The 14,146-nt window shown below is 38.3% G+C and overlaps 1 protein-coding gene across 6 annotated transcripts in view; it reads left to right on the forward strand.

Moving 5' to 3' along the window:
* gramd1bb (GRAM domain containing 1Bb) overlaps nt 1–14,146 on the forward strand; it is a 169,669-nt gene that overhangs the window by 40,421 nt on the left and 115,102 nt on the right. For 5 of the 6 annotated variants that reach the window (XM_036149450.1, XM_036149451.1, XM_036149452.1 and 2 more), the window contains exon 2: nt 5,448–6,590. The exons of the other annotated variant lie outside the window; for it this stretch is intronic. In XM_036149450.1, the coding sequence (XP_036005343.1) occupies nt 6,181–6,590 (410 nt within the window). In that variant the 5' untranslated portion in view covers nt 5,448–6,180. The remainder of the gene's footprint in view (nt 1–5,447; nt 6,591–14,146) is intronic. 6 annotated transcript variants of the gene reach the window in all.

A 14,146-nucleotide genomic window follows, 5' to 3' on the forward strand; every position in this document is an offset into this window, starting at 1 on the left:
CTTTTGCCAAGATAAAATACCAAATGATGCGCTCTGTGCTGGGAACCCTGGGAAATCTCATAAGATTGGCTCAGGAACCAGGAAGTAAACATGGGCTACACTCTGAACCATAGTTTCAAATCATATCTCTAGGTTTGAAAGGAGAAAAACGTGACTAAGACATTGTTAATGGTGAGGGCCGATTGTTTATAGGGAATTTTACTTCCATCCCGGGTGACAAATGAGAATGATTTAGGTCGATTTTACAGTAAATATCTTACTTGTAGCTACTACAACGATTGAGTAGGCTACTTGGTGCCCTGACATACAGACTTGATTTTTGATTTTAATTTTTTTTTTTCCTCACACAATGATACCTGTAGTTCTCCCCTCACTTCCAGCATTGAACAGGCCTAGCCAATTGACTTGTCAGCAGTGCAGACAGGGTGTTTAAATAGGAGGAGATAATATTATTGACATTCCTGTAATGTTTCCATTGGATTTACCTAAAGTTTTAAACTGTGCCGCATATGTGCAGTATATTTTCAGTCTCGAAACAGCCATAGTCATGCCGCTGAATTTTTTGACCCTTAACATCTGAGGCATTCTGCCCTAGTTGGCTATATTATGCATGCTGTAGTATCAGATGTGTGAATAAGTATTGTGACGTAGTGGATGTTTTAAGACACATCTGCTGCTGCTAACAAGTATAACAAAATACTGACACTGTACCTATTTCTGCCTTTTTTTAGCCTCTCCTTTTTATTTTCCTTAAATTTTGCAAAGCATATAAAGAGTTTCACAAAGGGGCTATAATATATGATAATGCCTTAAGTTTCTAGTGTTATGTCTTTCTGCTGAAAAATGTTTGGTCTAAACCTTACAGTCTCTACCATAGTGAGTTTATTATTTTACGACAGCGTTACTGCCGTACTTTGGAAAAAGATATGTTGTCATATTACTCTGTTTATTTTATCAGAGATTTTTGTTTCTCATTACCTGCAAGCCATAACCATTACAATTATAAGAAATGTTAATGGAAATGTCACCTTTGCAGGTGTTTTTAGCAGAATCCATTTTGCTTCAATGGCCAAACGTTTTTTTGTGTGTGTGTTTCTTACCTACAAATTACTAGCGTTACTTCCTCTTGATGTATATTTTGTATCTGGCACATCCTGTCGAGTTATTACAATTTCCATGGTGCATCTTTAAACATATAAAACTTAATTCCTTTGGAAGGTCCATGTCTTAAGGCTTAGAATAAATAATCATCTGTACTACAGAGCCCAGATGCATGTGAAATTTGCTATTTTAAAACCTTTGGACCAGAGTGCTCATCTGGATGAGGGACTAAATTATAAAGGTAGAAAGCTGCTGCGAGTCGCTTTTTGAAGTGCACCTCTGTGAGAGCCGTGCAGGTTTCCCCCATGCATTCATTTATTTTGCACGCAGTAAAACCTCTTTTGGCACAAAGTAATTTTTATAAGTGGAACTTGGAGTCTTTCTGATACTCTATCACAATGGTCCATTTGTGCTTTGTTTCACTTTTTATCCCCACACTACAAACACCTAGAGTACCTCTAAGCTTTGACCAAGCTGTTTCATTACAGCTTCCTTACCTGAGTTATGAGGATGTTACTGTGTCTCCATTTAGAAAAACATCCCTTGAATCTTTTACGGGTTTCAGAAGCAACAAACAAACTGTTAGAACAGAGGACATTATGAAACTCTTTGGTATTCTTGTTAAGACGAACAGCGTTAGGACGTATTAAAAATAATGTAGCCGTTCCTTGCTGGAGATCTCATTCTCATCTTTAAGACTTGAAGTTGACTCTTGGTTGCTGTCATCTATTCTTTTCCTCATATCTGGAAGGATATATGGCCTTTTAGGATTAAGTTCTATTACAACTATGGAATTACTGCATTTCCCAAAATGAGCAGCAGCACACGGGAGGATTTATGTAGTGTGGATGTTGAACTAGGCCTGGGAAATGTAACTGCACTCCGCTGCAGCTTTACAAAGGTATTTGAGGGGGCTAGATGTAGGCAAGCCTGGGTTTGTGCATGCTTCCAATTCTGAAAAAAAGACACAGAGGTAGATCTGCTTCTAAAACAGCTTCACCAAGCAAATTGGGCTCTCTGACCTGACCCAATTTGGCCAAATGTAAATGAGATATTTTACGATACAATTAGGGAAACTCTCCCATGCAAATTTATATTTAAGTAAAGCATCATTCTCATATAGACACAGTTTAGTGCAGTATATTTCTATAAACTACAGGTAGTTGTTTTATAACCTGATCCAGCTGTACTGCTATTCACTTCTGCTTTTATCAGTTCAGTTCAAGCCTCTGCCGTATTAGTCAGCAGCCTTTCCAGTTGATTTAGTAACATCATTCCGACATTATTCCTTACTGATACAGTCAGCTGCTGTTCTTAAAGTTTTAAGGTGACATTTTCGGGCCAAGACCTTGAGTTCTCTTTTAATTAACGTAATAATTAACTTGTATGGCCAAGTATGACTTATCAGCTGCTACGTTCTGCTTCAGTGTACGGGCGTGTTTGTTTCTACATTTATTTAGTGCAATCTACTTTACAGATCTAGAGCAGAAATAAAGTAAATAGCAAATACAAAAGAGTTACGACATAGAGGAGATTGCACTGTTTTATGAATTCCCCCCTCAGTTTAATGTACAGTGGGTAGAAATCCAGACATTGGGACTAAAACGCTTTCAGCATGTTGTCAAAAAATGATAAAGAAGGGAAGCTGGCTGGGGGAGAGCTTGTAGGCTACTTGGTAAGCAGGACCTGGACAGCTACACATTCTAGCACCACAGGGACACAGGAAGCATCTTACAGCGGTCCTGCACTTCAAGGCCATTTTTCATTTGCTCATCTTTTGACGTCAGATACTGACATGGAAATATCAGCTGATGTTTGAACATCTTTCATTTTGGCTTGACCTTTACTTAAAGAAATCTTTTATCCTCACACAGCTGGACTGTTTTGCATATGAAAAAGTAAAGAACTAAGAGCTTTCAGTGGATTTATCGACCAAATTCCAGCTGCCAGTAAGGTTTGCTCTGATGGATTTGAAGTGACACACATCTTTTAAGTTATATTTCTGTGCGAACATGATTCTATCTCCCAGTGTAGCAATTTTCTAAGCGATGTTTGTGTATACTGATTAGACATACAGTTTAATTATACGATTCTAATCCAAAATAAATGCATTCATAATTATGTATGCCCATGGAAGATTTAGATTTAACCAATCAAAATAAATCAGGCCTGTGAGCCTCAGTGGGATCAGCGTACATTGATTTGTTTTTCACACATCATTTTGTGTCTAGTAAGTAAGTAAAGTGTATTTATTAAGTACCTTTCAAGGACAAAGCAATCACAAAGTGCTCTATAGAAAACCAGTAAAGCAGCAATTAAAATAAAATAATAAAAACAAGTTAAAATCCCAATAAAATTGCAAGAAAACTAAACATTCAACAAAAGGCCTTTTTAAAAATGAGAGTTTTTCAACTGCTTTTTAAGTACAAGTACATCTCAAATATTTACATTTTTTTTAGCTGTACTCAGGGGCGGACTGGGACAATAATTCAGGCCAGGAATTTCATTCCATCTCAGGCCACGGCACCACCAGCATAACCTTTGTACCTGCAGGTGTGCTTTGTGCTCTTATAAGGTTCCTGCTCTGACTCCTTATTGCAGCGCTTTTAACCACCTCCATGCCAGCAGGAGCTATTGCAGCGCTACTGCTACTCACTGAATTGAGTTAATTAGTGAAATACAAAAATATAACAAGAATTTCAATATTTAAAGAATTTAGAATTAGAGTTTTTGCGGGGTACACTAAATCTGAATTGAGGACATTTTAGCATTAAAGTTATTTCTGCATCAGTGGTCAGTGCTTGTTTCTCGCAGCCTTTCCTTCTCTGCCCCCCTGTCTTTTCTTTTTTTTTTACTTTCTTGCTATATTTTACATGGTCTCTAAGAGGTCCGGTGCGCAACTTGATGTGTATTTCTCTGCACTGCATTTGATACATTTTTACAAAGTACAAATGGACTGGAGATTCTGATATATTTGCTCCGTCTGCAGCGGAGTATGCCAGGATGGGGCAGCAGCAGCTGTCTGTCAGACTGACTACAGAAGTTGAAAGGGAATCACGGCTCCCGCTTCACGTGCTGTCACGTGAAGTCGCCAATAACAGAAAAAAAGACGAGAGGTTGCCTTTTTGAAAATGAATAATGTGGAGCATGGGTCTGCCGTGACAGAGAGCGTCAGCCTCCTCAGAATTGAATGGAGGGGGTGTGTCTGTCTTTTTCCACTCACAACTGCAATCTGTGGGAGCTTTAGACAGGCAGCTACCCGAGAGAGCCGCACCAACAGCATTAATTTTTTTTTTTTATAAAGAGTGACCCGAACCTCAGCGGACCAGGCCACTGTCCAAGCCACTGGGAAAACTCCTGATTCTCCCGATGGCCAGACCGCCCCTGGCTGTACCTGTATAAATACATCCATTTTGGATTTTGTGGGCATAATATATACTGATTATTGTTTCTGAGGTATCCTCACAGAGCACTGCTCCCATTAGGGCAGGACTGCACATGCAGCACAGACCTGCTCTGCCATCAGGCAGCACAGATAAAAGAATTGGTTTCAGACTGGTGCGCAATTAAAGCCATTACTAAAAGAAGAGTCAATTTCTTCCTTTTTCTTTGTTTTTTTTTTTTTTTTGTTTTTTTTAGTCAAAACAGCAGCAAAATTAAGATTTTCATAAATAGTCTATAAATGTCAATCGTTTTAGTCTTGGTGTGTTAAACGTGCATATAACAGTGTGCATTTCTAAATTTTAACATCAAGGGGGGAAAACTTTTTTTTTAAGATTTGATAGTGAAATGCAATGAACATTTTTATTCTATGTGCAGTAATTTAAGCCAGCTATAAATCAAAAATATTAACTTTACTGCTTATGTATATTACTGGACAATGTAGAGAGAAAAAAGTTAAACAGAACCCTTTCGGCGTGCTGACAGAGTTAAAAGAGTTTATTGGTTTTCTGATTTTCCTTTATCACATAGACCAGTTGCCCCCGTGCCTTATATCTAATGTCCACAATGTGTCATCAGACATCCCTGATTTGCTTGTTCTCCCTGATTGAAAGTTTAAAGGTCTTGTTGCCACTTGACACTGTGTTAGGAAGTAAGGGTGTTAGGAAAATGGATAAACTTAGGCTGGTGCATGGTGGTGGGTGTGCAGTGTGTGTTTTGAAGATCGGCTTGCTTACTGTGGCTTGTTATCTTGGTTTCTGCTTGTCTGTGTGTGTTCCTGTATGTAATGTTCTACCCATTATCTGTCTGTGTGTGCATATGTGTGTGCATATGTGTGTGTGTGTGTGTGAGAGAGAGAGAGACTGTTAATCTTTATCAACCTAAGCCTTGCCTGTACCTTGCAGCCCCATCACCTCCCTCTAACCCATAGACAGTACCTTGGTGGAAACGGCGACGACCTGGAGCACAGAACAGACCTCTACAACCTGAACAAGCACAAGTGAGGCCAACTGTGTCTTCTTCTGCCTCAGGGATGCCAAAATACGAACCAACTGAGAACAATGCCCAAGCCTGAATCATAGCATCAATATTCAAGGGCTGACATCTGGTGCCTTCCCCTTTAACATAAACACCAGCAGTTAAGGTATCTGCTCCGGCTCCTTGGACAGCAGCACAGCCAGTGTTTGTAACTTGGCCTGGCAGTCCCCGGGGAGGACCAGCAACGGAGTTGTGTTACATTCCCTGACAGGCCTTATGCATGTTTCATCTGCTGCGCTCAGAACAGAAGCCCCTTTTGTTATCTAATCTAGCCCTCTTCTTCCCAGCCTGAGTGAACGAGTTTATTGCAACAAGACTGTTCTTCACAGACTGTCAACCAGACGCCAAGCTGATACATATTCAGCAGCTGAGGAGCACGAAGAGGACTTTGTCAGGCCGGAGATATCTGGACCTCTTTTATAACTACTGGATAGCACTAGAAGAACATAAAACTACAAAGGGCCATGTGAGGTTTTAAAAACGATCTGGGCCGTGCTTTATCTTTTAAGGACGAAACTCCAACTTTAAGCTACAGAACTAAAGAGTCCAGATCTCCTAAAGAACTTTGTCTGGGCCTGTTTGGATTTTAGACTTGGAGCAATGAGTGACACTTTGAGACCTCCTTCACTCCAGGTGAGTGTTCCCAAAGATGCCCCGGCTTATTCCGACGGAGGGAACAATGCAGTGTCAGATGGGTCTGTGCGATCCAGCTCCTCAACCCCGACTCTCCGTCGCAAGCGCTTCAAGATGCGACGCATGAGGAATGTGCCAAGCGAGAGGGAGAACGCAAGAGCGCAGCTGGCCAACATTCAGCTTACAGCCAGATCCCGATCCAGCTCCAAGGAGTACCTCCAGCTGCCTTCCATTGAGATCACCCCGTCCAGCGATGAGGATGCGCCGTCTTCCTGGTCAAGCTGCTCCACTCCTAGCGCGTCTCCACGCCGCAGGCGTTTCCTGTTGAGGAGGTGGCTGAAGGTCAGAGAGAAGAAGGAGCAAGGCAGTGAAAGCAGGTTGGTATGGGCCCGCTCTCCTCTTCCCATTCATTTCAGTCCTTTCTTTTGTCCCAACAGCTTTATTTTGCTTTTACACACCTTCTATCTCTGCTAATGTGAAGTATAACTAACATAAAGACACAGTCATATGTCTATGCCTATAAAGAGTTTTACAGTGTTGCTATGGAACCAGTGATCAGCCACTTTAAGAATCTATAATAACTTTATTACAATCAGAAATGGTTCTAAGCTGGTGGACGTTTGAGAGGTCCGTACATTCTCATGGTACATTTACCTTTTGTGGTTTCCTTTCATTGACACCTATAGACTTGAGTCAGGTGCAGAGATTCTTTCTAGCTAGCTTTCTACTTATATTTTTATCAAAAATGCTAATTTTTCCCTTTTGTTGAAGATCATAGGTTAGGCTCATTCACACTCATAATAAACCAGTAGATCAAACGCTTCTAATGCAAATAAAGTTCGTAATTGCAAAGGTTCTTGTAGTCCAAGTCTAGAGCCACCTGAATGCAGACCTCTAGGTCAAGGTCAACCCTATTAACAGACTGCAGCTGTTGTAAAGATTCACACAGCAGAGACTACAGGGTCACTTGCTTGAATTGGAAAAGGTTGGCCTGACAGCACTATACAAAGGTTAAGAAAATCAATTGGTTCCTTCCTCTTTGATTGATGCCTCTGCAATTTACTCCGAAATGAGATAAGTAATAACGCCTCTTGAGTAAAGGTCATATACCTTGAATGCTCCCTCTGAAAGTTAAACTGTTAAAAATGTTACATGTTTCAATGATCCTCTATTTGTACACCAAGTGTAAATGTCCTCAATGATGATCATGCAATATAGTGATGGTCATACAAAACTCCAATGTATCTGCAATATATCATGTAATATCCTTTAAATTATTTGCTACGTCCTAAAAAAATCTATATAATGCCACCAGTTACTACCATTAACTCCTCTTTTCCATCTGAATGAAGGCTGCTTATAAGAGCAGGTGGTCTAGTTTTAAATAAATAAATTATCAGTGTTTATTTTTGACATGGTTGTTAATTTATGTAGCCTGTACTCATTTAACGTTGCAACGTTTACAGGCAGTGTGCGATTTGCAAAAAAAAACAGAGGGGGGGATAATTTCAAAAGTTGTATTAATGAATCAAAGTTTTATTGATAATGGTTAGCTAGCAGGTGCTCTTTCAGGTAGCTAGCTAGATCCAGTAGGTTAGACTTTTGTTTTTAAACTTGCGCCATCTACTGTCGGGACTCAGGAATGGGTATTAATTTACTTTAACCGCTTTGAGCAGAAAATGTAACAATACTCTTTAAATACAAACAACAAAATTAATTTACAAATGTGAAGGACACAAGACATGTAATAATATCAATTTTGAAAAATCCATCATATTCAGGGGTTAAAGCAAAAACAATCAATTTGACTGAAAACATTTTCTAGTCAGCCCATATATTCCCGGGCCATAGACGTCATGCCACCTTAGTAACCTCATTTGCTTATTGTAACAAGTCCACTTTAACCAAATCTGACAGTTCCATTGACAATTCCTGTATCTCTCCCACCTACCAGCTTCAGAGCCCCTCCACGACCTTCTTTGTTACAGAAAAGTGCAGGTGGAATAATATTTATGATTTTTTTTTTTACTTTTTCCGAATCAGACCCAGTCAAACCAGGACATCGTTTCACATTCCAACCCTCCATCTTCTTCTTAAAAAAAAAAAAGCGCGTCATGCTAAATTAGCCGAGCTACAGCGTTACTCTTTCAGTTTTAAATAAAACATAACAGCAACAGACACACTTACCGAGGGAAGTTGTTGTCAGCTGTTTTATGCACTGAACTTTCTGACCTGCTGGTTTACATAAATCCAAAGAAAACCTTTGACTACCGCTACTTGCATTCATGCATCTGTGGTCAGTTTGAGATTTTCTTTTAAAAGTTAAAATGATTGAACACCGATAAACCTCAGACTGGTAGATTTCCGCTTTGCAAAGACCCGCCCTACTCTCCTTCTGATTGGCTAATGTCCTAGCTCTGCCAGATTTCATTGGTTAAGCGCAGCTTCTGTTTAAAATCTTGAATAAAAAGTCTACATGGAACATTTTGCGCTCATTTTCCAAATGACGAAAGTCCCTCACAGCGACAGAGAACATTAAACCCCTGATAATATTACTTATTCAGATCAGAAGGGGGAGGAATGTATCCCCCCCAGGGATAAAACACGAATGACCAGAGGGGGGGACGTCACAACCAGAGGGGGAGAAAATCCCCCCCATCCCCCCCAGCAAATCGCACACTGTTTACAGGTATATCAGAAGAAATTAAAACATCAAATTAAAATGTACAAACATATATCCTATTTATTTACTGCACACGGGGTGTTAAACAGGGCTGTGAAGAACAAAATTTAGTTTTCAAACGATTTTAGGGAAAGTTATCCAAACCAACCCGGCCCTGGGGGCTTAAGCCTGGAATGTTTGTTTTTTTTCATAAGGCTGGATCTTTTGAGTCTTTTTTTTTTTCATTATTGCAGTTAATAAAGCATTCTCATGCATTACAATATGTGCGAACTGTACCAAAAAGGGACACTCGCACGCCGTAAGTACCCCCTAAACCAAACAATCTAACATTCATCTGGTCGGTAGCGGCCACGCGCTGACTGTAAACAGAGCTGCCATGAATGATGACCCCACCCAGTTTATTACTTTTATTCATAACTCTTGCTAACACTGGTCCATGCTAGCATCCAGATATTACATTGTTATGCAGGGAGCATAGATGTGTTTCAATTCGATGAATGAACGTGTTTAGTGATAGAATGTGATAATATGGTACCTACTTAGTTTTATTATGTACTTGACGAGATTAGCATTGGTTTATAAAAATGTGCATGAAATAAATGCCCTTGACACTGAAACCCCAAAGGGGGTATTTTTTACCCCTTCCACTTCTCCATTTGGATGTGCAGAATTGATTGTGCAAGGGCATTTGTGCAAGAATACAGCTTGTAATTTACCGTAGAATGAAAATACTCAGCTGTACACTGTGACTTCTCCTGCATTGTCTACATTTAAATTGTTTACTTTTAAATCACTGCTGCACCTGGTACTGTAATCTAATTTTTACTGCAATTTTACAAGCTGTATGCAACGAAATTTCGTTCTGTACGCACTCTGTGCATACAAAATGACAAATAAAGTTGTCTAAGTCTTTCAAATGCTTGTATCTTAGTTTCCCTTACTTTTTACATATAAATGTTAAAAAAAATAATTAGTTAGAACAGCTTTGCTGCATCTTTGGATCACTGAGGCCGTTGTAGCACGGGGGATAAAAATGGTCCCCTTCAAGGGGTGTTGTGATGTATTCTAGTGGTAAACCTATTATAATTAATTCCAGTCTTGCTTAATTTAGAGACTTGTATATATACTTTTCTTTAGTTATTTGCCAACCATGGACATCAGGTCCTTTTTCAAAAGACAGTAGAACAGCTCAGGTGAGAGAACACCTGCATGTACCTGCCTTTCGCCTGATAAATGCTGGGATTAACTCGACGTGATGAGACAAAAGTGAAACCTTTTGCCATGCGTGGGTTTCCTTTAACCTGTGGTCTAAAACTAACAGCCTCTCAGAGACGGAACGACCAACAATCAAGCATGAACGGAGGTAGTAAGATGGGTAGGATAGATTTGCTTCTTCAGGACCTCGCAAGAAGACATGAGACTGAGGAAAGAGCATATACTAAATAAATAAAAAAGGAATATGTCACTCTATGTAATTAAAGTAAAAGAATAGACATGCATTTTGTTTTTTAAATGTAATTGCTTAAATTGATCTTACAATTGCAATTACAATTGAGAGTTGTAGGTTTGTAAGAATATAATACATACAGTTGCATTCCAATATATTTTTTACCTGACAATTTTACGCCTGTCATTACCTAGACATTTCTTCCCTTTTTTTTAGGTAACACTTACCCATCCAGAAGGCCTGATGCCCTTTCACTAAAAAATATTTATTTAAAATTTTATTTAAAAGTTTCTGTAGGATATACCTCAAATGTATTACTTGGATTTTTTTATTCAAAACTAGGCAGTAATCTCATACACCTTTGCAACTACTTTTAACAATAATGTAACTAATTGAAAAAAAATTACTAATAATGAAGTAGTTTAGGTAGTTCTGACGTGTCTTTTTTGGGAGAAAATTAATCAGTTTAGAGTTAAAATTGAGCTTTTGGAACTTTTCAGGTTTTTATTATCTACCTGTTTTGATGTATTCACACAGGTCATCAGATTTTTTAACAACAATATTGCGCCCTGGAAACCATGCAGTGGTAGGAAAAAAAGTCTGGAAGTTTCTCTGCCTCTGTTTTTGTTCTCACTGATATTGAAGGAAGCCAATTATCGGTGCTAACAGATGGCAAAAAGAAAACCGGTTCCATCTCACTTCAATAACATGTTTTCTTTCTCTGAAACCACTGTTACGTCCTCAGAGAGCTTGATTGCCTAACCATGATAGTGTCTAAGAAAATCATTTTTAAAGTCACAACGAGTGCTCCTCAGCTTCACCCGTTGTGCTGGAGTTAATTAGACATGGCTCATCTGCATCCAGTTAAATAAAGATGACTTGAGCAGCTAAAACCTGCTATGCTGACATGGATAATATAGATTTAACTTTTTAGTTAAATAGTTGAAACAGAGTGAGCAGGATGTGAAGGTTATAAAAAGTTATTTTGTAAACCGTCCATACAGATGTATATTTTTTGTACGTAGGAATACTGCCCCTTTAGCATACACTGAGAGCCTTGTATGTGCTTCTACACTTAACTTGTTTCTAAGTTTCAGTGACCTTTCTACTTGATATAACATATATAACTTTCCCAGGATACTAACATTGCAATAATAGCAGCCCCTGTCTGCATTATTTATTTGATTTGCTGAATTATCTGTTAGCAAGCTGTAGGCAATAAGCATACAGATGCATTGACACTGATTATGTTAGCCTGATACTTTTGTTGTCCTTTTGTTCTGGGCTTCCCTTTGAGACTGTAATTATTTAAATATAGATCCATTCCAAAAAGATATTTCTGTGATTGGTTGAAAGTTAAGTTTTGCGAACAACTTGAGATCATCTACATTTTTTTTCAGATATTATAACAAACATTTCAATGACTTTGTCTTTTATAGTGCAATCCTATTGTAATTGTTGTTAGGTTTTTTTTTGGAGTAATAAGTTGCTGCTTTCTGTTATTGTTATTTTTTTCCTATGTATATTAACCATCCATCTATCCTTTATACCCTCTTTATCACAAAGCAACACCGAAATACACAGGGCAAAGAACCATACCTACACATGCTCACTCCTAAGAGCATATTACAGATACCATTTAATCTTTCAATAAAACCGTGTTTCATGCATTCCTTCAACTCCTCTGGTTTAAATGTAGGGCTTGGCGATAATTCAATAACAATATATATCGATAGATAGACGTGTGTATATAGATCATAGAAAAAAAAGTTCAGTAGAATAACAGTTTTTGTTCCTTTGCATTCTAGCCATGTAGGTTAACATTACAATAATTACATCCTCCCAACCAATCACAAACGCAGTCCCAGGAACGCTCCGTCACCAAGCTCCGCCCCCTTCAATGCTTTCTTTTTTCTCATTTAAAAACTTGCAGTTTTGGTAAAAAGTTGGTTAATACAAGGTTGAGTTTGAATTCAGTGTTTGTATGTTCTGTATCTAAAAATAGGTCGCTAAGCAACAGCATGAAATAGTGTTGCTTAGCGACAAATTCAAAATATATATTTTGAATTTGTTGATAATTATGGATATCGATCAATAAGTATTATATTTTATCAATATGCTTTTATTCTATATCGTCCAGCCCTATTTAAATGCATTTAATTTGGCAGGTGTCTTTAGTTTCACCAGCCACACCTGTATAACAGGATGAAGTAGGCTTAATGATTGAAAAAAGCAACAGTTCAGCAGTGGCGTTAATGACATGATCAACTGTCAACTACCAATGCCGTAGCATTTCCAAAAGCAAATTAAAATCTTCTTCACCGCAGCAATGGGTTGGTCATCATATTTTTTACCTCCTTAGTTTCCCCTAAAGTATAGTTGTAGTTACTTAGAAATTAGACATAAGTCCAAAATTCCTGCGCGGCGGTGTAAAGGTCGAACTTTGCTAGTTATGGTGAGATTATAAACTCTTATTGGCCGTTGTTTTCTCTCCCTGACAAATAAAAGAAAGGAAAACTGCATTTTGTATTTATTAAATCTGGTTGTCTTTGATATTGAAATTTGCTTGGTGATTCGAAACATTTGTAATGGGGAAAATACCTTTTCACAGCCCTATCGTTATTTTACTAATGCCTCAAGAAATACCCAGATTCATGGAAATGTGAAGATACTGGGGATGAATCACAGTGCAGAATTGCAGAGCACATAGAAGTGTGTCAGTTGCTAAGAGGAAGAAATCAAGTCAACGTTTCTTCACAGCATGAAGCTCGCCGGTGTGAATCTCGGCTGTTCCGGCCTTTCTGTTTGGGTTTTCTACGGATATTCCAGCTTCCAGACTCAGCCTAAAATAGTTCAAACATTGGTTAATTATATATTCTGTTTTTAACGGAGAAGTGAGTTTGTGCCCAGCCAAAGAAGCAAATAAACACCCTTGTCAAACATTTCTGTTTTACTTCAAATATTCTATCTCATTATATCGAGACAGTGTCATGTTTTTTAATATAATTTTTAAACTCATTTCCATTTCTTCACTAAAGACACACTCCATTAAAATCAATCTTTTGCATCGTAAAGACCACCCTGTCTGGCCTTAAAAATACTTAAAGTGAGTGAACGTTGGAGTTTAGATAATATAAAGAGTTTAATGTGGTTAAGGAACAACAATCTGAGGACGTGTTTTTAATTAAGTTTTTAATTAAGTCTTGAAGTTGATTTATAACTTTAAAACTTTTTAGGTAAATTTGCAATAGCCTTGTGGTAAATTGAATTCCCTTAAGGTTGCTGTACTTATATGTACTGAAATTGGAAAATGTATTTTCAAATCCTATTTTTAAATGGAGAAAAAAACAATTCATGAATCTGATTATAAATACCTTTCCTTATCAAACATTTAAATAGGTAATTTCTTTTTGCATTTCCATTTTCTTTTTCTCCTTGTATTTTCCTATCCTTTTTGCAATTGTATTTTCTTTATACTTTACCCTCTCCATTTAGCATTTCCGTTACCCTTCTGGTCTCTGACAGTCTCACAGTTGCTCCTCTGATGTAACCGGCACGCTCTTTGGTTAGACAGCCACACTTGAATCACAACAGGTACTGTGGACGCACCAAAATTGGTCCTGATGCGCCAGGAAGGTTTGGACTCTGTCGCGGCCAATTGATGTGTTAAAATGGTTATTATGCTCCCTGAACCACTCTTTCACAATCGTAACCCTGGAATATGGCCATGCCATTAGGGAAGCAAAAGTTAATTGATGGAATAACCTGATCAATAACCTGAGGGCATAACAACCAATAACCTG

This window comes from Fundulus heteroclitus, chromosome 18 (genome assembly GCF_011125445.2).
Source record: "Fundulus heteroclitus isolate FHET01 chromosome 18, MU-UCD_Fhet_4.1, whole genome shotgun sequence".
NCBI lineage: Eukaryota > Metazoa > Chordata > Actinopteri > Cyprinodontiformes > Fundulidae > Fundulus > Fundulus heteroclitus.